Below are 24,058 nucleotides of genomic sequence, written 5' to 3'. Positions count from 1 at the left end.
ACCTGCCAGGGATGGTATAGATTTACTTGGACCTGCCACAGCACAGGGGGCTGGACTTGGTGTCTTGAGGTCCCTTCCAGCCCTACATTTCTATGAAGTTGCCAACAGGCTCGCAGCTCCCACACGAAGAAACCTCACAGGCGTCTCTTCTACTTGAAGATCTATTCTCTGACAGGGGCATGGGGTAACATTTTCAACAGGACTTACAGGACCAAGGAGCTTAAGTCCCCTTTTCAATAGTGACTTCGGCACGTAGGAGACTTAGGCTACGTCTGCACCGCAATCAGAAGCGTGAGCTAGCTCAGACTGACAGCAGCATGGGCTGTACAAGCCCTGGGTATGTCCCTGAGCAGCTAGCCGGTGCTGCCACAGCCTTATTGCTGTTGCTGTTCTAGTTGCCTCCATCAAACCTAGCTCAGGTATGTCCACGTGCTGCTGTCACACACCTCACTGCAATGCAGACAGACTCTAAGTCTCACTGAAAGTCACTGGCATTTAGATGCCCAACTGCCTCAATCACCTTCGAAAACAGGACTTAGGGTCAATGTTCCCTGTAAACAGCACGCACATACGACCTCGCCACAACCTTGTATATATTGTGCAGGTGAGAAACTGGCTCACATCTCCTCTTAGAGCTCCAGCAGGGACATGGGGTGGCCATTTAAGACCCTGCTCTGCCTGCAGTTCTCTGCCCACTAACAGGGTACATGAGGTCTCACTCCTTGCTGCAAGGGGGAGCGAAAGCGCTTCTGGTCTTGGGGGGACACTGCGCTTGGCCCAGCCAGGACGCAGTGGCGGCAGCGGTGCTGTTGAGGGAGGATGCCCCTCATGCAGAAGCTCAGGTGAGGGGCCCAGCTCTGCAGTGCCAGCCTGGGTGAGCAGAGGCTCAACAACTGTGGCCTGACAGAGCCACGGCATCCCACACCTGCACATTTGGTTTCCAGCGACACAGCAGTTGCTGATGTCACGAGGCAATGGAGGAGGGAACTGCAGCTTGGGCTCCTTCCTGGGAGCAACTGGTGGAGGGTCTGACACCCCAAGCCTAGGGGAAAGTCAGTCAGACCCACTCACACAGACTTCTAAGGTTGCTCCTACAGAGCAAATGGCTTCCTTCTGGGACCCCACAGATATGCGACACTGGGAGAGACCACCCCCTCGCCACCCCCACCGAGTTAGTTCAGCGTAAGAAGACTTAAAAAAAAAAAAAAAAGTGTAAGTTTTCCCAAAGGCAAATAAATGTAGTACACTGTGGAGTTTGTAGCCTGCTCAGTATAAAGAAAGAACGTTGCTTAGAGTACTTTTTGCAAAATTTTACCACTGGTTATGGCTTACCGCAAGTTCATGTCGAAAGCTCACCACTGAGTTAATGCATCAGAAACTGACCAGTTCACCATTTTTCCAGGTTTAATACTTCTTGAGATAGGGATGTCTCCCCTTAACACACATGAATGGCTTCTACCAGCATCAGTTGGACATACACTGATCCAGAGATCCCGTTAGTGCAGTAAGGCTTGGCTCCAAAAACAACCTACCCCTTAAATAAAATCAGCACTCTGCAAACTAAACATCACATTGCAAAACATATACAGAGATTGCCCTGTAAACCTTGCCAATTGCCTTAGATATCAACGTCACCTCCCTACCTGTAATAGCCCAGGGATTTTCTGTCGAAAGGAGAGAGAATTTTGCAAATTTGGAAATAAACCATCTCTAAGACAAAACTGGCAAGTTTTTAAAGTGTGACCATTGCACACGACATGGGAAGACATATTTTTAGTACTATGTCTAATTGCCTATTTGTGCTGTATCATGCGACAGTTACATTTGTCTCTCCCATATCTGAGGGTTTAGCCACGCTGCGGCTGGGAGTGAGCCTCAGTGCCCCAGTAGGCAGACTCACGCTAGCTTCCCTTGAGCTAGCGCATTAAAAATAGTAGCATGGACATTGCAGCAGAAGCTTGGGCTAGCCACCCAGGTGCAGCCCAGAGGCTGAGTGGGCTTGAGAACCCCAGCTGCTGCCCAAGCCGTAACATCCACATGGCTAACTTCAGTGAGCTAGCTCCACTTGTGTCTACCTGCCCAAGCTGGGAGGCCTGGTCCCAGCTGCAGGGTAGACACAGCCTGCATCTTAACAACCCAGGGGTCAGCAGTGGGAAGCACTGCATTAAGCGACTCTATAAATGTTCTCAGCTAGAGCAGCCTTGCGTAGTTTTTGTGCTGACTAAGCTCCACCAGTTTAGACCCTTACCTAAATACGCTAACCCCATGTAAGGGCTTTTATACAGATATACCTGCAGCCACACTAGGGCATGCTCTGTTTCTAAACCGACAGAGTTAAGCTGGTATAAAAACTGAGTGTAGTCAAGCCCTGAATTTCTGCTCAACCAGGGCAGCCAAGAAGCAACTTGTGAGCCAAGATTGAGCCACGTGGCCTGCGGCTGCCCCCTTTTTCAGTACAAAGATGTGGACTGTTGTCCCAGCATGTACTGTTTCGTCTTGATTGGAATGCAGCTACACAGGTGCGCAGGCACCCCCATTGGCTGGGACCTGCAGCCTCCGCACACTGCATCCATATGTGACTAGTCCTCTGGCACTTGGCCCAATATTCAGATTTGGACGATTTCTAAGCCCCTGAGCACGGCCTCCAATCTGCCTTACATCATGGCCACAAGCACAATACCCACGAACTTATGTTGAACAGAAGAGAGATTTGTCTTGTCCAGTTGGGCGCCAAAGAAAACAGTTCTGGAACCCTATCCTCAGCTTGATAGGTTTTGCAGGAGGAAACCCAGCTGGGGCGAGGGAGGTGCAAACAAGAGGAAATTCTCAGGCTTTTCAATTTTCCGTAACGACTAGCAATATCCCTCCTTATTGAAGATGACAACAGTGATCCAGCATGAACTTCTGGCAAGTTGTCTGAACAGCCGCCACTTGGGCAAAGCTCAGGTGGCCCCTGCTATTGAAGAACCTCCTAAGCAAGGCTCCACACTGATTTTTGTCTTAGGCAAAACGTACCATTGTTTGATTTCATCCTCTTTTTTCTTGAAGTTCTCTAGTTTTTTCAGGCCCTTCACCTTCTGCTGTTGCAGGGACTCTTCACTCTCCCACGTGCTGTGAATGTACGACCAGCTCTTCCACTTGATCAAGTATTGAACCTCTCCCTCATCCTTTTCAGGGTCAAAGTCAGCGCTGGGGTTGCCGTTGGCCTCAGTCTCATACACAGTGGTAGAAGCACCAGTGGCTGAAAAAAAAGTTGCCAATTAAATTAGTTTGCAATTGGTGCTTTTGTTAGCCAGGCACTGAAATAAACTGAACAGAGTTGAAGCAGGGAGTTGTTTTTCTAGCTAGTGCGTCTTTTATGGCAGCACATCCCACAAAACATCCCACAGAGCCCCTGATCCTACTATAACCATACAGAAGTATCTCTCGACACAAAATGCCCCTTAGAAATTTTTTTTTTTTTTTAAGTACATCAGAAACAGGAAGCCTGCCGAACAATCAGTGGGGCCACTGGACGATTGAGGTGCTAAAGAAGCACTCAAGGAAGACAAGGCCATTGTGGAGAAGTTAAATGAATTCTTCTCATCGGTCTTCACTGTAGAGGAGGTGAGGGAGATTCCCACTCCTGAGCCATTCTTTTTAGGTGACAAATCTGAGGAACTGTCCCAGACTGAGGTGTCAAAAGAGGTGGTTTTGGAATAAATTGATTATATTAAACCAGGGGTTCTCAAACTGGGGGTCGGGACCCCTCAGGGGGTCACAAGATTATTACATGAGGGGTCCTGAGCTGTCTGTCTCCACCCCAAACCCCGCTTCGCCTTCAGCATTTATAATGGTGTTAAATATATTAAAAAGTGTTTTTTATTCATGGGGGGGGAGGGTCGCACTCAGAAGCTTGGTATGTGAAAGGGGTCACCAGTACAAAAGTTTAAGAACCACTGTATTAAACAGTAATAAGTTGCCAGGACCAGATGATATTCACGCAGGAGTTCTGAAGGAATTCAAATATGAAACTGCAGAACAACTAACTGTGGTATGTAACCAACTGCTTAAAATCAGCCTCTGTACCAGATGATGGAGGATAGCTAAAGTAACACCAGTCTTTTTAAAAGGCTCCAGGGGCAATCCTGGCAATTACAGGCTGGTAAGCCTAACTTCAGTACCATGCAAATTGATTGAAACCAATTAAAGAACAGAATTATCAGACACCCAGATGAGCACAATGTGTCTGGGAAGAGTCAACACAACTTTTGTAAAGGGAAATAAATCATGCCTCACCAATCTACTAGAATTCTTTGAGGGGGGCCAACAAACACATGGAGAAGGAAATTTAAAAATCCTTCTCCAGTAGTGGAAACCCAAACACTTCAGCAGCATTACACCAGTGCAGGAGAACCAGAGCATGGATGTGACTAGACCCAGAATCCTAGTCTGACTCTCAAAGCTACACACCTCCTTTCTTTCCAACCCTGACGTCCATGACTTTCTCAATGGTCTCGCTGTTGTCCTGCTGTTCATCGGTCCCTTCCCCGGTCATCTCAATCAGGTCATCGGAATCCGTCTCAAAATCATCATCTTCTTTGTAACTGCACAAGACCAAATACCAAGCTGATAAAAAGCTCTCGTCTTTCCTTAAATCTAAAGCCATACGCACACAGCATGGCATGGCACAGGCAAGCCCCTCCAGCATTTATGTTGGGTTTGACTGTGTAATACATTGCTCGAGTTTCTCAGATAAGCCATTCAGCTTGGCTAAAAGTTTACTCTCTACCTCTTAAAAAAACACGGATAGTTATACAAGATCAGACCAGTGGTTCATCTAGTTCAGTCTCCTGCCTCTGACAGTAGCAGCTGCTTCAGGAGGTAAAAACCCCTGCAGTAAGCAATTATGGAATAACCTGCTTACAGGGAATGTTTCTTTCTATCCCTCGCTGGTGAGAGGCTGGTCTATTCCCTGAAGCATGAGAATAATAATACGTTCACTGCTTCAATAGGTGTCCACCAGATGCTGGGAACCCGTATCTCATCTTTTACAAGCTTTTAGCTACTGACAAGTATCTGCATCTGGTAATTTTGCATCCATTTCTGTTAATACTTTGCACTTCTATAGCATCTTTACTCTGATCTCAAAGCATCTTAGAAACATTAACTAAACCACCCAAAACCCATCTGAGGTAGTAAGCAAGTACTGTATGCTTTATAGTAAATGGATACAATGAGCTATCAAGAGGTTAAATGACCAAGAACCCGATCCTGTAAAGAGAACCCAACACAAGAGACAGTGGAGTTCCACACAGCGTAGAGGTTTGCCTGCAGGGTACTCCTTGCCTTGCTCCAAATCACACAGCAAGTCTGACATTAACCAGGTATCCTGACTTCTAAGCCTCAGCTCTGATGACTACGTAGCTCAAAACCCCTGCAGTACCTGACATTTTTAGCCGCTCTGCGCCGGGTTTGCCTTTTGGGAGTCTCATCGTCTTCATCATCATCTTCATCTTCAGACGAGTCTTGTTTCTTTCTCCTCTTACCACGTTGGGGCTTGTGGGGCTTTTTAACACTGGCTTTGACCACTGCTCTAAAATGAGTATTGATAAAAAGATATAATACAGTGCATTGTACACAAGGAGTGCATTTCAGCAGGCCTTCGCAGTCCACAAGGAAGTGTATATCCCAAACATTAGACGCCTAAAGCCTGAATTGCCTCTCATGTACACCAGTGTAAATCAGGAACAACTCCACTAACATCAGCAGAGTTACACCAATGTATACCAGTTTCACATGAGAGGAGAATCAGGCCACAGAATAAGTGAGGATAACAACGAGGGAAAAGATCAGTATGGGCATGTAGACAATGCCCTCTCCATTCAGGGCAGGACTGGTCCCTTCTGCATATTAGCCAGTCATTTAATAAATTACTCAGAGGATGAGGTTTCCAACCGCTTCCCCCAGGAGGCTATTGCACACTTTGGCTGACTGTTAATTTGTCCCTTGGCTGCTCCCAGAACACACACCTGCTCCCACAGCAATTTCCTATGGAGTGTCACTTACTGGGTACCTTTAAAAGCACTGGAAGTTAAAGAGACATACAATATAAAAAGGAAAGTAAATTCAATCCCTCCTCACCTTCTCAGGACTGGTCTCCTGGCTTTAACTTTCTTCTGTTCTGGTTCACTTTCTGCACTGGAGCCTTGCTCCGCACCGTTTTCATCCTCCTCTTCCCCAGAAGCCTCCCTTTTCCATTTACCTCTAGGGACAAAAACAGAAGTCAGGAGGGATACTGGAACTTCAACGCCATTGGCTGGCTAAACAAAGATTCAAGTCGTCAGGTTTAAATGCCAACACATGAGCTCCAGGACACAGAAAGTTCAACACTGGAACTGCAATATAATCACTTGTTCAGCACTGGTAATGAGGGAAAGCACCTGCGTTTCATGTTGTGATTCCCTACTTCTAGCCCTATACCTCAATCACCGAGACTTTACCCAATCTAGTTATGCATTTTCTAAAGTCAAAGCAATGCTGGAAACATAGTAATATGGTACATTTAATAGAGCTGCCATTTCTTACAACTTGAAATGTAAGCACTCCATTTTATTTTTAATATTTATTTATGCATTCTGAGCTTATCTGGGGAACCCTAAGAGTGGTTTCTAAGACTACTGCCTACATATTTCGGAAAAGCATTGGCTTTGGAATAGTGAGTGTGGTCTACGTCAGTGGTTCTCAACCAGGGATCCAGGGCCCCCTGGGGGGTCGTGAGCAGGTTTCAGGGGGTCTGCTAAGCAGGGCTGGCATTAGACTTGCTGGGGTCCAGGGCAGAAAGCCGAAGCCACACCTCATGGGGCTGAAACCTGAGTAACTTAGCTGCACGGGGCCCCCTGTGGCATGGGGTCCCAGGCAGCTGTCCGGCTTGCTTCCCCTTAACACTGGTCCTAGCTTTTATATGCAGAAAAACAGTTGTGGCACAAGTGGGCCATGGAATTTTTATAGCACGTTGGGGGAGGCAGGCTCAGGAAGGAAAAGGTTGAGAACCCCTGGTCTACGTTACGGCACATTCACATATATATTCTAGGTTCTCACAGAACCTTATTCTGTTGCTCCTTATTGTATCAGGTCACATACAAATTATTTAAAACTCTAGATGCTTAAAGATTTTTAAGAGCATAAGAAAAGGAACTAGATTGTGTGTGCTTTCACAAGGGTGAAATTCTCTTTTTATTGGGAAGACAAGCCTGTACGAACATGTTGAATGGAAAAGGTGACATTACATGAATGTAAAGGAATACCGTCAAGCAGATGGGGGGGGGGTTATTTTACAACATGAGAGCTCTTCAGAAGTTTATTTTATTTTATAAGAGAATAATATAAAACCTAATATGAAGACCAAAAAACCATGCAAATATCTCTAATCAAAATTATTTTTTTAGGGGCTCAGAACTTTAAGTTTTCTTTCCAGTGCTGGAAACCTGAAAAACATAAGCATTAAACTAGTGCATGAAAGAGCCAAAAGAGGTGAAACCAACTAGCAGCAGAAAGCGAAGCTGACCAGCTCCCTGCTGAAGTTGAGTAAAGCGCAAAAAAGTAAACAAACAGATTTATAAATGGCAGGTTGTTTTACAAGTTGTTTCAGGTTTTATAATTTGAAGTGTTATTAATGAAAACCGATTACATGATTTTTATGTATGTTTATCTTTACAGTGTCCCTCAAACATAGCTGAATGCCAACTGTCTGTTAAAATTTAGAATAAAACCTTATCAATTCAAAACCCTCTCCATAGAGACTTACGGTTTTCTCATTTGCTTCTGGCCTCTTCTTTTTGGGCTTTCATTTTCAGATTCACTACTTGCCTTTAATTAAAAGAAAAGATCAGGTTGTAGACTTCACTCCATATTCTTTCCTTTAAGAAGCCACTGAAACACACACATGGTCTAAGCTTCAAAGCAGCCCAAGGACTATCCCTTGCTGCAATGCTAGCATTAAAACATGACACTATTGTGCAACCATACCACTTAATAAAGGTGACCAGCTACCCAACACCATTAACTTTGGATTCTGTAGACAGTGGTCACAAGGTTAGTGCAATTGCTTTCAGAGGATGAGGGATTACAAATGCAACTCAGAAAAAAGGGTGAAAAGCTCTAGGGTAACATGCATCTTGCAGTTCTGGAGCCTCCGGAAGGGACAGGCTACAAACCACCTACGACTAATGATCAACTTCTAGTGACAACCAATGCCTGTGTACTTAGTGGTGGCAGCTGCAAGGTTCACATTACACCTACTCTCCAAAGCGTACATTTGCTTCTAACTTACTTCAGGGTGCACTTCAAATGGCAAGTTTAATCTATGAAGTCATGCACTGCTAGGGTCCTAGAGATCATATGCACTGTAGAAGAAAGATGATAGGCCGCGATGCTTTTACGAAGAGTTCCTAGATTTGAAGGTTGAAAATCATTCCTAGTGTGTGAGAGTGGGGGTGGAAGGGTATGACCCGGTGTTCTTTGGTCAGTCAGAGCCAAATCTTGCTCTCTTTCAGGGCCCAGCGTAAGGTAGATCTACTGTTTCAGGCTTTTGACTGAAGACATGTTGGTGGAGAACATGTTTACAGTGTTGTCAGCGCTCAGGGTTTTATCATGTGCCTCATGACAGCTGGTGTTTTTCTTGAAGGCCTAGCTCCTGGAGCCATGCAATTACATGAGAATCTTAAGCTACATGAAAATATTCCTATTTTCATTTAAAAAAAAAAGTTTCTAGCCCACCCTAGTGTTTGCAGAGAAAAACCTGGAAAATGTGACCCTGGCATGTCTTAAAGCTGCAAAAACAAGACAGCAATGAGAAAGAACCCTTTCTTAAGAAAAAAAAAAATCTCATGAGTTTTTGGGGCCTGACTCACGATTTCTGAACATTTGGGGTTGGCAAAATTGTGTTTAGTTCCATTTACAGGGCAGGTCACTGATCATTACAACTTGAGTGTTTTGTTATTTACAATTATGAATGTGAACTAAGTGTCTGATGGGCACATTTTACGAATGTAAAAACAGTACAGTTAAGTTAAAACCATGAAGTTCTTAGTCCTCCAGTTCCCAGCCAGAACCAAGAAATCTTGTATGGGAGAAAAATAAAGGGAAGAAACTTTCTTTAAAAAGGTTATTCTCTCCACTAGAATCATGTGTCTGTATTTTATTGTTCTCTACTCCCTCAACAAGACAGCAATTGGATGATTGAGAAAAAGCTGCATTCATGCTTCTTAATCTGCACACTCCAATACCCTGAAATCAAGTCATCCCTCCTGATTAGCTCTTAGCTTCAGATGTATTCTCTGACTATCGCTGTAATACTTTTTTTACCAAGGTGTCATTAACTCAGAGGTAATATAAAAAAAGACAACCGATTCACGCACCAAACCCTGTTTTATTTAACATGGTCCAGTCATATAAGCAGGTTATCAGATACAGGGCACTCCCACATGAACAAACCGCCCTGTCTAGTGCACTTGACACACACATATAAAACACAATGCACCCATATCAGTGTGTGTGTGTGGGGGGGGGGAGACACAGAATCCAATGAGAAATTTCTCAAGATCATATTAGAATTACAGAAAGAGATGCAAAGATGATTTGTTCTATGCATTTTGCTGATTTGTAATCTTCCTCTGGAAACTGCTTTTTGCTGCAATATATAGACATGTCACAACTGACCATCGTTTTGGTTTGTCATTCAGAAAGGGCCGCTTCAAGCTGGGGCTGTAATTCGCAGCTCCAGGAGACAGACCCACAACCAGCTTTGATCAAGCTAGCATGCTACAGATACCATATATCCTCAGCAGCGCGAGCAGTGGGAAGGGGCTAGACACCACAAGAACACGCCTAGCATCTCATACAGAGTGGCTGGCCTCACCCACCACCACAGCAACGCGATCGTAAACCATGCTAATTCAAGCAGAGCTAGTGCAGGTATGTCTCCTCAAGCGGGGAATTACACCCCAAGCTCAAAGTGCTGACACACCCAAAGATGGCGTCCACTGTTCGTATGCTGGCACTCCGATTTGCACCACCCACCCAACCATACCGTACCTTATCACGAGCTCTTGAGGATTAAGCCTTCCAGTGCAATAATTTTTTAAAACCTCCCGGGAGAGAACACCCAGCAAAGATATTTTCTCTACCTTCCTCTCTGAAACATGGATTTGGCCTCCATTATTTGGTTTGGGGAAGGCATGAGGGGATATTAATATTCCAGGTATACCCAATTTGGTGTACTATTTCTCATACCACAACCTGAGAGCATATCACAACCTGAGAGCTAATACTGCGCAGGCTGGAAGCTGCAAGGGGTTGAATCCTCCAGTGAGGTGTGAGCACCTGCAGCCCAGTGCATGATCCAGCCCGATGTCACAATGCAGGGAACAACCAAACAAAGCTTATACTTCAGTGACATTAATACAAGAACTTTGTGAAACAGCGTAAGCTGAAATGTTCATTCAGGAGACAGCTCATGGACGCTGGAGAATGCACCCCTCACTTCCACTTTCTTCCTATTCCTTTACTTCAATCTTTTTCCATCTTCCCTCTCATTGGTTTCTTTTCTTATTTGCACTGTATCCAACTGTTTGAAAAACTCTCCCTATGATCTGAGACAGTTTTATCTGTGACAATATTTTGTAGTGAACTTGTGTTTGTGAATCCGTGCATTGTGCCATCTGACTGCGATCAACATAAAATTAAAAATAAAAAAAACAATCTGGTAAATCAGGCTGATAAACATGATGAACCATATCATTGCAACAAAGTTTAAGCAGAATCCAAACCATGGATTTCAGTCCTGTCATTGCAGAAAAATGTATGAACCACTACTAGATATCGATTCGCTATTATTTTGCCAAGAATAAAGCTTGGTTAAAAAACCTCTATAGGATGCATTCTTGCCCTTCATTAGCGATCTTTCCTTCTCACTCAACTATTTAAAGTATGCTGTAATTCTCCCCTTCCCCGCCCCCGGTTTGGGATCCTTTTCAAGCAACGGTTTTATCCCTTTCCTCACCACATCTATTTTTTTGCTTCGTCTTTTGATAAAACATGAATAAAATGGGCTAAGTTTATTCGGTCAAACTCTCGCCACAGGAATTTGGGTTAGAAAAGGATCCAGTTTGGAAGAGAACAACAATACCATTTTGTTGCACACACTCTTTCTAAGGGTATGTCTTCACTACCAATGTTAAAGTTCTGCCGGGGCAGTGCTTCAACGTGGCTGCATAGTTGGCTGTAACAACAACAAAAAACCCCAGCCCCACAAGGGGAGTAGCTTCCATAAGCACATCCCTCACCCTCTAATTCTGCTAACTCCCCATTTGCTTCAGGGGACAGTTAGAACAGTTAGACAGTTGTGGTCAATAGAGACTTTCCTGACAGCCCACAGAATAAAATACTTAGAACCAAGCAGCCTGGCATGGCCCATGACAGAGTCTTTGGCTCACCTCACAGTATTAAAAAGTTTAAGAATCACTATGGTAGATCAGGTAACTACTGCAGATCATGTTTTAGGTGGTAATTTCTTCTAGACAAGGATTTGTTCATTTTGGGTCTTGTACTGGCCCAAGCACGTGGTAACAATTTAATAAGGAATTAACACCAATAATGCTCTCTACAGCTGATCATCATTCAGGCTTCCTGTACCCCCTGGGTTCTTAAACCATCTAGCTTTGCTGCAGTTGTCCTTTTATGCTGCTCTCAAAATGCAGAGGAATCCAGATTGATGAAAAGGTTAATTTTTTCTTGCTTGATGGAATATCCCACTAGATAGTAATAGGAGTATCTGAACCTTAAAAACTAAAATAAGTCAGAGAATTAATAAAGTAATCAATTTCTTGAATTGTTTTTTAAAATAAAGCAATATATGTTGTGTGGTACAACAAGAGTCCTCTCTTTCATTATATGGGTGCTAAGAGTGCTCAGCTTTGCAGGCTCCTAACCATTCCAATCATGAGACAACTTTCTTATCGCAAAAGAGTTATGCCCGTTAGCCCATACTGATTTACTGAATGCCTTAGAATATTTTCAAAGGGCAACCGCTGTGAAATTCCCGCTGTGAAATTCCCACTTCCCACGAGTGTGACTTACTGTGGTTCTGTTAAATACCAAGAGAATTAATGGGTGAGCACGGTTCTTCCTGCACACTGTCACACAGTTTCAAAAGTCTCTAGTTCCTGGATGTTTTACTAAAAGTCTCTGCAAAGATGTTTAACAAACATATAAATCTTGTCTTTCACTTCCTGATCTTCTAGCCCAGGTCAGTGTTACCATCTCTGATGGCAGTCTCAGCAGAGAGACCTATGACTGAATGGTCCCCAGAGACTGAACTGTCCTCTCAATCAGATAAGTCATCTGGTGAAAGAATGTGAGCCTGCAATGATGCCTGATCAATGCTTTTCACTAGAGCCACACCAAAGTTTTAGGAAAGAAGGCAGATAAAAAGCTCCTTTACATTGTGATGGAAACCCCAAACAGCAAGTGGGCAGAGCACATCATTGATGATGGGCTTGACCCCGCAATTTAACAACCACCCACAATGTGCAGAGCACCATGAGCTCCCAGTGACTTCAGTAGGAGACTACAATGCTCAGCACCATGCAGGATCAAGCCATAAATAAACTATCCTCCCCATCCCCCCTTAACCTTTTTGTCTCCAAAATCAAGACTTTTGATCTCCTCCTCATTGTGAGGCCCCGACGCTGTGCTAGTGACCAAGTCACACCCTCCATCAGACTCTGCTGCAGATGGGAGTCGCCCTACAGGAACCAGTTGGCCCTGCTTTGAGGGGAAGGTATGGATTTGTATTTGATTGGGATTCTTTTAGTGGGGTTTTGTGGGAGGGCGGCTGAAGGTTTTGGGTTTTTTTGTTTTTTACAATATTGTGTGGTATAGCAAAGTTTTTACATCTTGGATTTTTTTTTTTCAAACTGTACCTTATATAGTAAGGAATTAAAGATATCGGAAAAGAAAACAACATTTGCAAAACCACGTAATATTGTAAAACAAAAAAGGATGGGACTTACCTGAGCCCCCTACAGGGCACTCTGGTCTGCAGCGGAGATCTGTGATGGGTGTGACATCACCAGCATAGTGCATGCTGGGGGCATCGCACAGAGAGGCAGCCAGCGAGTCTGGACTTTGCGGAACTTGAAAAGGAAAACAAAAGCTAAGTCAATTATGTGCTAAATGCCCTTCTTACCTCCTGCTGCTGCTATTCAGGGCATTCAGCAGTCTGGAATTTTCTGAGTTTAGTTGCATGGTGCAGATCACATGATCCAGTGGATAAACTACCAAACTAGGAGTCAGGAGATCTGGAGTCCATTCCCTGACACACTGTATGACAGTGAAAGTAATTTAGGCCAAAATTTCCAAACCTTGGTACCTAGTTGTTTGGTGTCTAAACCCATATATAAGCACCTACCCCTAAAGTGGCCTGATTTTCAGAAGATTCCAAAACGAGCTACAGGTGCCTTGCCCCTCTGAAAAAAAATCACGCTGCTCACTTTAGGGCCCTTAACTTTGAACATTTCAGCTTCCCCATCTGTAAAACAGGGAGAATGATGCTTAGCCTCCTTGGAGATCTGCAGATGAAAAGCACTGTGTAGACAGAAACAAGCACAGCAGCTAATTTCTCCATTTCTGTAGTATGTTTTGATGGCTGGAATCATTTAAAGTTCTGGCTGCCAGACTCTAACAAACTCATCTTTCATTGTCCCTCGCATTAAATTCAAATGTAAGATTTTCCCCAATACGGAGGGGAAGAAGTGATAGTTCATAAAGCTGAACTCTCACACACAAACACACTAATCACTGTGATCCACTCGAGGACATAGAGCAAAGACTGTTTTATTGTTGTAAGGTGTTTCTGGGAAGTTTCCTTTATGTTTTTTACACGGACTCCCTCTCTCTGATCCACGTTTCTACAACAGAGCATGACTTGCATTAGGCCCCACTCCAGCAATCAGATCCATGCATGGAGACCTGAATGGCCTTGCAGAGCTCAGTGACTCCACAAGCCTGTCCAAGTGGATTGGACTGCAGGATTGGGACCTTCATTTGCAAAATCCAGCTTCCACAAATCTGCCTTGAACTCAGTGTTTAAAAGGTGACACAGATCAGAACTGCCTTTGTTCTTTTGTGGTTTTTTTTTTATTTTAAATATTCCCTCATCTCATCTTTTTTTTTTTCTTACCTCTTCTTTTATATTAAATCGCGATGGTTCTTGTCTGCTTCGGTTTGATCTCCTAACCCCATAAACATCAGGATATTCTTCCCACATCTGCAAAATAAACAGACCATCAGAAGGCCTGCTTCACCCCAATTATTGCTATCATTTTAGATAAGTTTAAGAGTGAACCTCTGATGAATCAGTATGGCACCGGTACGGGGCTTTTGGTGGGAGGGATGGTTAGGTAAGTTATGGAAACTTATGAAACATGACTGAAAGGATCATGGATCATTTTTGACTATATGCCTAGCAATGTTTTATAACATGTTTAATTTCAGCAGTCTCCCACTACATTTATTATACTGAGTTGTCCCTCCCACAGCTACAAAAAAACTTCAAGGTTTATTTATGCTGTAGAAGGACAGGTATTTGAATACCCGGTCTCTCCAAGTGTCCCTGTTGGAATACAAAAGAGGAACCAAAGAAGGAACAACTCTGCATTTTCATATGAACAAACTGAGCTATTTATTTCAGCTAGAGAGACGAAAAGCTTTTTAAAATTCCCCACTCCATTTACATTAGACTTGTGACAATGCTCAGTACTTCTCCCTATGCAAGAGGCTCTACAGCAGAGGTCCCGAAACTGTGGGGGCAGGGAGGAACACGCAGCAGGGACCAGACTAGCCACCATGAGTGGTGAGGAGGGAGCGCCACCCAGCCCCGCTTCGGCCCTGCCCCCAGCCGTGACCCTGGCTCCCAGCCCCCGACTGCATCTCTCTTCTCGCCCCAACCCCCAGCTGCAGCCCCAGACTCTACCTCCTTACCCTGCCGCCCCACTCCCGGCCCCCAAAGGGAGGGGGCACCAACAGGTGTAAGGGGGGACATGACCTTGAAAAATTTGGGGACCACTACTCTACAGGCTCAAAAGGACAAATCTCTCTGACCAGAAGCACCTGCCCCAATTTCTCCCCTAGGGAAAACCCCATTGAGCTAACTGAACAGCTCAATGACATACGGGTCACCTCAGCTATCCTGAAAGCCCAGTAGATCAGTGTACACTTATATCCCAAAGATGCCAAGTGGATCTTGCAGGGCCCAGGGAGAAGAACTCCTGCAGAGCTAGGAATTCCACCCACTCTTGCAGGTCTGTGCTAATCGAATTCAGCTGGACTTCTGATTGTCTGAGTGCAGGTGACTTTCATTATCCTGACAGCTCAACACAGCATTTATGGAGTACTGACTGCCTCTAAAGCTCCCTCTATAGCTTTTAACTGAGTCTGTAAACAGCTAGTAACATGGTTGGCTCTGGAAACAGCTTGTATCACACATAATGTGGTTAACTATAGCAGCTAACGATGTATTGCGCTTGCCAGAGGCCTAAGCTGTCAAATTGTCTTCGTGTAACCAGGGTGAAACACTGGGTTTTTGCAATGTAGATGGGATCCCCCAACCATGCCTGCATAACTATTTGGCCAGTCCCTCCTCTCAGCATTCTGTGACATAGGATGTCCCCTAACCCATATAGTACTGGTGCTATTCTGTGCACAGATCCTCCAAGGTACTCTATCCATTATAAAGTCAGATGGCATACCTGCCCACATCTTCCCGGAATGCACTGTGGCTAGACACTGTTACTGGTACAGGTAGTGCTCCAAGAACCATGTTGCTGTAACCATGTCAAATAAGAGTTTTGCAAACTGCTTACAAAAGTATGGTCTGTTATACTTGTGCGGCCAGGCCCTTTGGAGGAGAAAGGAGACAACTACAACCTGAGGGAAGGTGTAGGTACAGATATGTGGATGACATGGGACACTAATATTGGTGAGTAAGTTCCCTCTACGCTGCGCGGCCCTGCAGCAGCCTATTAAGCAACACACAGGCACTCAGGGCTGCAGCGGGGAGAGGGCCTCTCCCCCAGTCCCAGACCTGCCTCCATATTGGTGCACATAAAATTCTGCACATGCATGGGAAAAATTAGTGGGAACACTGTTGGTGAGACACCTGAAGCCAGAATGGACAGAGACAAACCTCAAGAATTAGTAATTCGTAAATGATCTCATCACCTGGGCTTACATGCGCCTGCTGAGTCTACTCTGGCAACCCCTTATTGCCCCTATTAGGCTTTATCTCCATTTTATGGTCTTCTAAAGATATTCACCTCCATCCCACAAGTATCCTTAAAAGCACTAGCAAGAGAAGGATATCTAAATATACTAACAGGTACAAAAGTGACACCTGGGATGAACGCATGATGAAGGCAGGACTGTCACCAGCACGGGGTTCTGGTACATTTACAAGTGGTTATAAAGAAACACTACAAAGGAGAGGTTTCTTGTAGAAAATATACCTCTTGGGCATATACATACTCAGAAATAAATCAGAAGCCTGTTCAATCACTTTCCTATTGATACAAAAAAAAAACAAAGGAAAAAATCCCATTCAAATCTCTTTCTTTCTTAAATTGAAAGGTTTTCAGAGCAGGGACCGACTCCCACATCTGTTTGCACAGCGCCAACACAATGGGGCCCAATTCTGACTGAAGTCTCGCTGGTCATAGCTGTAAGGTGAATACGGTATGATAAAAATTCATTGCACTGGTTAGTCCAGTGGATGTAATTCCAATAGCCCCAAACAGCTACACCCAGCAGAGGCAGGAAGCAAAATGTCCTCTGTTACAGGAATGAAGGAAGATGGGCACTTTTCTCATTTGAAAGTCCCCCAATCTGTTACATGTCTTGTGTATGTTATTTAGAATCCTGCATATGGATCTGTTTTTTCTCAGATATGTTTTGATGTTCATCTTCTAGAGATGTGCTGCTAAGAGTCCATAAAGGAAGAGACATAACTTCCTTCGGCCCCCACTAAACAACAATAAAACAGAAAGTTAAGTTTTGTGTTACTGTTACTGCCTTAAAAAATACATCCATCCTTGCCACTCTTAACATGCGAGGCTTAACTAAAACCCGAGCAGGCAGCATAATGGTTCTCAGGCAGCTGAGATGGAACATCCATTGTGAACAATTAAAATTCACTGTTTTATTCCCTGCAGGCACTTGAAGAGTTTAGGCTTCAGGCACCATGCTTCCCCAAAACCTAGCAAACAAAGTAGCTTTCTCCAAGAACTGACTTACGTGAATGTGTTGTACTTGGACTTCGCAATCTGGGACTTCAAACCACAAATGACAATAATCATACAGTCATACAGCACAAAATGTATAGACTGGTTAGTCTGACCTAACTCCTTTTCTGCAAGTCCGCTACATTTGCTGGGTTTCCACACCCTAAATGCAGCGGGGTATGGAGCCCCCTGGGGGGCCGCAAGCAGGTTTCAGGGGTTCCGCCAAGCAAGGCCGGCATTAGACTTGCTGGGGCCCATGGCAGAAAGCCGAAGCCCCAAGGAATGGGGCTGAAACCCAGGGCTCCGAGCCCCGCCTCCCAGGGCTCCGAGCCCCGCCTCCCAGGGCTGAAGCTGAAGCCTAAGCAACTTAGCTTCATGGGGTTCCCTACGGTGTGGGGCCCCCCAGCTGTTGCCCTGATTGTTACCTCCTAATGCTGGTCCTGGCTTTTATATGCAGAAAAACAGTTGTTATGGGACAAGCGGGACATGGGAGTTTTTACAGCATGTTGTGGGGGCCTCAGAAATCAAAAGGTTGAGAACCCCTGCCCTAATGGACACCCTCCCTCTTTTCCCCCAACTCACTCTCTACTGCTTTTGACTATTGAGACTGCAAATAACCAGATTATTTCTTTAAGAATAATAACCCAGATAAATCTGCTGTTTTACAGTCCTGGCTGTATCCACACCAGGATAAAAAACTTAGTCCAAGCATGAGTTCTCAACCTGGGGGGTCACGACACGACACCAGGGTGAGTACACCAACAGGTGTCAGGGAGTTGCCGTCCCCCACCCTTCCTATATGGCTAAATGGGACAAGGACGCTGGCTACAACTGAGGGGGATCAGCTGGGAGGAGGGATGCCCAATACGGAAAAGGCTGAATACTACAGATCCAGAGGAATTAGGCAACAGGAAATCCACTTCCTTTTAGACCCACAATGATGGAATTAAAATAGTGAGCTGAAGGGAACATGGCTCCCATGAATATTGGGCACAGGTTCCCATCTTTGGGCATGTTCCACTAGGAAGCTTTACTACTTTTACCTACATGAGGGGAAGCCAGATGAAATAATGAAACCTTTTTACTGACAGTTCATATCTGCCTCCTGCATTCTGTCAGTCAGCCCCGTCACTATCTATCCCAGCCCCACAGCGTAAATCTCAAGCTGTCACACGGAATCTCCTATTTGCATACATCACACAAGCTGGATGAGATGTACAGGGAGTGACTGACAAGATGAGCAAGGAAGCCAGCACCAAGAGGGTGCCTTTTTCTGAGAAGGCTGGCAAAGTGGCCTGGAGGCCAACAACAGTTTTGCTAGTGTACTGCTCTCTGGTCCTTCATTCTGAGCAAGGGTTTGACAGTACCTGGTTAGGTTATATATATATGGCTAGTTAAAGTGACAGGGACAATACCTTTTTTACATCTGCTATCCTTTCCTTCTTGCTGGCTGGTTTTTCTTTGGTTTCAGGTGGGGTCTGCTGGGATTTCGAACCTGTTGACTCGCTTTCAGATTCAGATTGGCTTTCGGAGGACTCTGAGCTGCTGTTTGTCTCGCTGCCATGCTCACTGCCCTGTTCGCTCCCCTGCTCGCTTTCAGATTGGCTTGCAGAGTCGGAGCCAGAGGCCTCTTCAGATGCTGAGTGACTAATGGTAAAGAAAGAAGGAATTAATTTTAACTGCGCTACGACTGTATCCAAGGTACAATATTAGGCACATTTTTAAAAGCCTAACTAGGGGTGTAAATCCCCATGTCTAACAAGAATACTCTGCACTGCTACATTAGAGTGACATCCAGATGCAATTGCTCTCCCAGTGGAGGACACACGTTTGGTACATGAGGGAAGCAGATGGACTTCATGTCACTATCCAGTGCCTACCTCCGGTCAACTAAAGCACCGAAAAGACAGGCTGCAGAAAGAGCTGCCTCAAGGAAGCGCACTCTCATTGCAAGGACTTGTTCTGCTCAGAGCAAGATGGAGCATGGCATGCAGTCTCCATGGGTCACACCACCAGATTAAAAATGAGTGGGCATGAGCTCTGGTATAGAACTCCATTCCTTTCCAATTTAGCAGCCAAATTAGGACCATACCAGATCAGACCAGTGCTCCACCTGGTCTAGTATCCCATCTCAGAGAGGGGCCAGTAACAGATGCTTCAGTGGTAATAATGAGATATGCCCCAGAAAAAGCAAGTTTAACAGTGGAGTGGTGGAAAGGCGTTTCTGTATGTGGTTGGCCGGCTGAGTTCCTGTTGAAATGGTTACATTACTGCTGCTGGGATTTCTCTTATGGTGTTATTAAAAACGTTAGGGAGCCTGGAACAGATGTCTTTTTAATCAACTCAAACAGCAAGAGGAATCCGTGTCTGCCCTAAATGGGAGCATCTGATTTTCTTAGATTCAAAAGGAACGTTCATCAGGCATGGGAGTTTAACTACAGATACCAAGTGTTTTCGTACAGTTCATTTGTATGTGATTTGTAGCGCCAGAGGTATCCAAAGGGAGAGAACAGAGGTCATGCTGGATTAAAAATCCAACAATTCATGTAATGCCACCAGAGGCCTCACTCTGCAGTGCCCATCTCTCCTAGAACTAATATAATTTTTATTTCCTTTCCTATTTCCCCAGCCTCTCAAACCGCAACCCAACCGAGGAAGAGAAACTCATTGCAGCGCAGCAGATTATGCACATGACAGAGAGTGAAGAAGAGCAGCTAGAGTTAGCGATCATGGCATCACATCTGGCCCTACAACAAACTAAAAAGAATGTTGTTAAAATAAGAGTATAAACTCAATGGGAAAGAGATTAACTTTTGATTCTTTGTTTGTAAACAGCCTAGAATACTGGAAGAAAAGAGTCAGCACAGTTCAAGAGGGGAATGTAGTTTTTAATTTGTCCCCTTTTATAAAATTATAAAAGAACAAATGTATCTAGTTTTTGTCCAGATTGATTAATTTCAGCAGCATCAGTACTTTTTAAAAAGGCACAAGCAAGAATATCATAATATAATACAATGATAAAAATCACAGAAATCAATATACTTTTGCACAGTAGCTATCAATAGACAATAAAATAAAATTTCATAAATCTTTACACACATAAATAGAAAAGATTCAAATATGGAAATAAAAAGGGTTCTATTTTTAAAAGGAATTCTTTTATGAGTCCTTGTAAAAACTAAATCTCCTTCCTACAAAATACAGGTCTCCTAGCCACACTGAGACTATATCCCTAGCCAGTCATGAATAAATACATCCCAGACAATTGACTAAGTACAGTAAATCACTACCGAAGAACAGAACTGCATTTTCTCAGAGAGCTGGCAGAGGGCAGCAGTGAAACACTGCATGAAAAACTGCTCCAGAAATTCCGCCAGTGCTTCTGGGCACTCAGCCAGACTTCCAGTCACCATTTTAGAAGATTGCTCTTCCACCATCTTATGATTTGTCCCTGCTCTTGTGACTTCTGGTTTGTTTTGTGTCTCAAAATGGAAGAATGTGAAATTAAAAGAAAATATTAGCTATAAGGGAAGATTTCAAAACCTGGAGGAACAGAAATGACCAACTTCTAAGTAATGAGCTCATCTTTAAAGTCTGCTTTGCCTACTTCAGTTTGGCTTTAAAAGTGGGGGGAATATGAAATTCAGAAGCTGTTACCCCTTTTCCCTGCTCTGTTATAGGAGAACTGGAAAAACAAGACAAGCCACTTTGTCATTGGCCTCTCCAACACTCCCATTGCTTATGCCCCCACTTCTAATCCACACAAAAACACAACTCTTGTAAGCTCATTTTCCATGCCTGCACTCAAAAAATGTCAAACCTCCTTGAACTTGAGGTGATGGAAAAATGGAAGCCAATGGAAGGATTCAAGTTTCTTGTCCTCACCACCTTCTAGACTTTCCCCACCTTTGCCCTTGCTTATTTATTGGCTCAAGTCTTTTCACATCGCCCCCCTGCTGTTAACCCAGCCTCATTTCCCCCCCACTTAGCCTCCCCCATTTGTCCCCTTCTCTTGGAATGTCCTCACTGAATTCATTCCTAAGGCCATTCCCTCTCTTTCACTTGAAAATAGCTCACTCTAGACCCATTTACTAGCAATTAGGGCTAGTTGAATATTTTCTGCTGAAACTGATTTTTACTGAAAACCCAATTTTCCCACAAGACAACATTTTTCATGAAAAGTACCTGCTTTCTGTGGAAATTTTCAATTTTTAGTCAAAAATCCAAACACTCAAAAACTGAAATATTTCCATTTGGACGTGCTGCCAGGGTGCCTCATGGGAGCTGTAATTCCGTTGCTTCATGTCCCCATTCTTTATCGGCCAAGCTCCTCAGCTGGCCTGCATCTTCCATAAATGCACCATGGCAAGGGACTCCCACGGTGAACTGCCTCCCCTCTCTAAGAGGTGACTATAGGGTGCATCATGGGAAATGCAGTCCAACCTGGGAGTCCACTCTAGAGAGGAGAATGGAAGCTTGAAGTGCTCGAACTACAACCCCCATGAGGTAAAGCTGCAGCATTTCCAAATCGAAATATTTCAACATTTGGCTGAAATATTTTTGTATTCAAATTTCCACTGAAAATCAAAATTGGGGGGGAGAGGGAATCATATTTTCAAACAGCTCTACTAGCATTGGCTACAAGAAGTTAAACAATAATGGCTGGGTTGAGGTCCAGGTGGCATAGCTGCTGTTTATTTAAACACACAAAATTACCTATTATCCCTCCCTGCAGCCCTTTATCTGTCAAGGTTCTGACCTCTTCTGGGGCGGAGACCACATCTACCACACTGTGGGTAATACCATAATGCAAATAAGGATTAAGAATAGTGAAATCTCAAACTTGTCATTTCTTTAGAGAGAGGAATCAGCCATACATTTGCAGGTGTGTCTGAACATGCATATACTCTTGCTAAAAATATTGCAGCTGAGTATGTTATATTTCTTCATTTTCTAAGATTGTGGCAAGCAATTCCCTTTTTAAAAACCCCTGAAACCTGTCAGTGAAACAAAGGGCATGTGCTTGTCAATAACCACCTTAACTTTTCTTCCTAATACTTTAATTTAATCTTTTTTAATTTCATTAAAATATGAAAGTAAATTCCACAAAGTGGATCCTAGCCATCTCCAACAATATCAGGAAGCAAAATATACCCCAGTCAATGAGCAAACAGTATGTGCTTGGTTTCAGAGTGGTAGCCGTGTTAGTCTGTATCAGCAAAAACGAGGAGTCCTTGTGGCACCTTAGAGACTAAAATGTATTTGGCCATAAGCTTTCATGGGCTAAAACCCACTTCATCAGATGCAAGTATGTGCTTGTTAATCCTTAGACCTGTACACAATTGGAGATTAAAGTCCCTCTCTTCCAGTGTCTATTTTTGAGAGATAATCTTTTTTGGATGCTAAAAATGGGCACCAGAACAAGGCGACTTTCAATTACACTAAGAAATAGTATATATCTGGAAATCACTTTGGTCCCAACCCAACACCCACTAAAGTCAAAGGACAAACATCTATTGAGCTAAGCGCGAGTTGGGTTGGCCCCTTTATGGGGAGTGTGTCTACAAATCTAGATCCACCAAGACTCAGAAAAGATGATTCCACATTTCCAAGATGTACTCCAGTCTGTAACTCTTTACTCATGAGGCAGATATTTCTGATCTGGGAAAAACTGACCCATTGCTGAAGAATAAAAGGAAATAATCTTATCTGCGTTCAAGAAAGAACCAGTTTAACAGCAACACTAGGAGCTGACTGGGTCACCTTTTCGCAAACATGCATCTTAAGAAATCTGCAAAAAAATTGTAGAAGGGGTTGGGTGTCATAATGACTGCTCTACCATTTTACAGCTGGGCAATGCAACACAATTTTGTGTAGGTTTTTTTTTTTTTAATATAAATAGCACCCCAAATTTCTTTGCATGATGTAACTAGAGAGTGAAGGTGAGGGATATGTTTTCACAGGGCCACAGAGAGGTTTTTGCAGAGTCTGGAGCAAAATCTGAAATTGAGGCCTCTTCCAAAAAAAACAAGGAGTTCAAAAACATACCGACCCTTGAAGTGGAGACAGGGATAGCACTCAAAGAAGGCAGCTTACTTTCCAGCATATACACAAGGGAGTCAAATTAAAGCTCCCCATACAACCTTAGTTCTAGCATTTCCTAACTTTTGAGTAGTTGACTTTACCACTTTTGGTTGGTTTTTTTAGAACAGTTTTTGCTTTTTATAAAACCTAGGAAATTACACACACAGTGATAAGATTCCATCACATAAAATCATATTGTTCACCCTCATCAGTAGTGTTTAAACCCCAAACCACACTTCTGACCTCTTAATTTGAGCTAATGGTGTAACTGGTAGCAGCAGTAGGCTATTATCCTGACCATCCACAAGATGTAGCAGCACACATTTTGCCAGTGGCTTACACAACTATTTGGTAGCAGTAGCAAAACATTGGGTATCAGAATTTCTGGATTCTAATCCTGATTCTGGAGAGGAATGTGGTCTAATGGCTACAGTCAGTACAACCAGGCATAGACCTGGGGCACATGGAGCATGAAAGGCAGCGTGAGAAAGTGGATGAGACTTGGAACTAACCCAATTAGAGATAAGGTTTTATTCTCAGCCTGACGTGACCTTATGCAAACTCTGAGGTATCCCATCTGTAAAATAAGATAATGATACTTGCCTGCCTCCTAAGGCAAGGGTGTGAGGCCTTGCTCAATAACATGGATAGAAGTACAC

The 24,058-nt window shown here is 43.9% G+C and overlaps 1 protein-coding gene across 14 annotated transcripts in view; it reads right to left on the bottom strand.

Moving 5' to 3' along the window:
• CHD2 (chromodomain helicase DNA binding protein 2) overlaps positions 1-24,058 on the bottom strand; it is an 86,313-nt gene that overhangs the window by 49,077 nt on the left and 13,178 nt on the right. For 10 of the 14 annotated variants that reach the window (XR_012154055.2, XM_073304225.2, XM_073304226.2 and 7 more), the window contains exons 3-9: positions 18,731-18,962; positions 14,222-14,308; positions 7,787-7,848; positions 6,124-6,246; positions 5,426-5,575; positions 4,453-4,586; positions 3,016-3,241 (exon numbers count right to left, since the gene is read on the bottom strand). Coding sequence is in view for 13 of the 14 variants with exons in the window: in XM_073304225.2 (XP_073160326.1) it covers positions 3,016-3,241; positions 4,453-4,586; positions 5,426-5,575; positions 6,124-6,246; positions 7,787-7,848; positions 14,222-14,308; positions 18,731-18,962 (1,014 nt within the window). In the remaining variant the exon portion in view is untranslated. Of the gene's footprint in view, positions 1-3,015; positions 3,242-4,452; positions 4,587-5,425; positions 5,576-6,123; positions 6,247-7,786; positions 7,849-13,052; positions 13,176-14,221; positions 14,309-18,730; positions 18,963-24,058 lie in introns of those variants that run through there. The other 4 variants (XM_073304223.2, XM_073304222.2, XM_073304220.2 and 1 more) reach the window with 4 other exon arrangements.

This window comes from Lepidochelys kempii, chromosome 10, assembly GCF_965140285.1.
Source record: "Lepidochelys kempii isolate rLepKem1 chromosome 10, rLepKem1.hap1, whole genome shotgun sequence".
NCBI lineage: Eukaryota > Metazoa > Chordata > Testudines > Cheloniidae > Lepidochelys > Lepidochelys kempii.
Note: the sequence above shows the minus strand (reverse complement) of the source record. Positions and strands in the feature narration are given on the sequence as shown.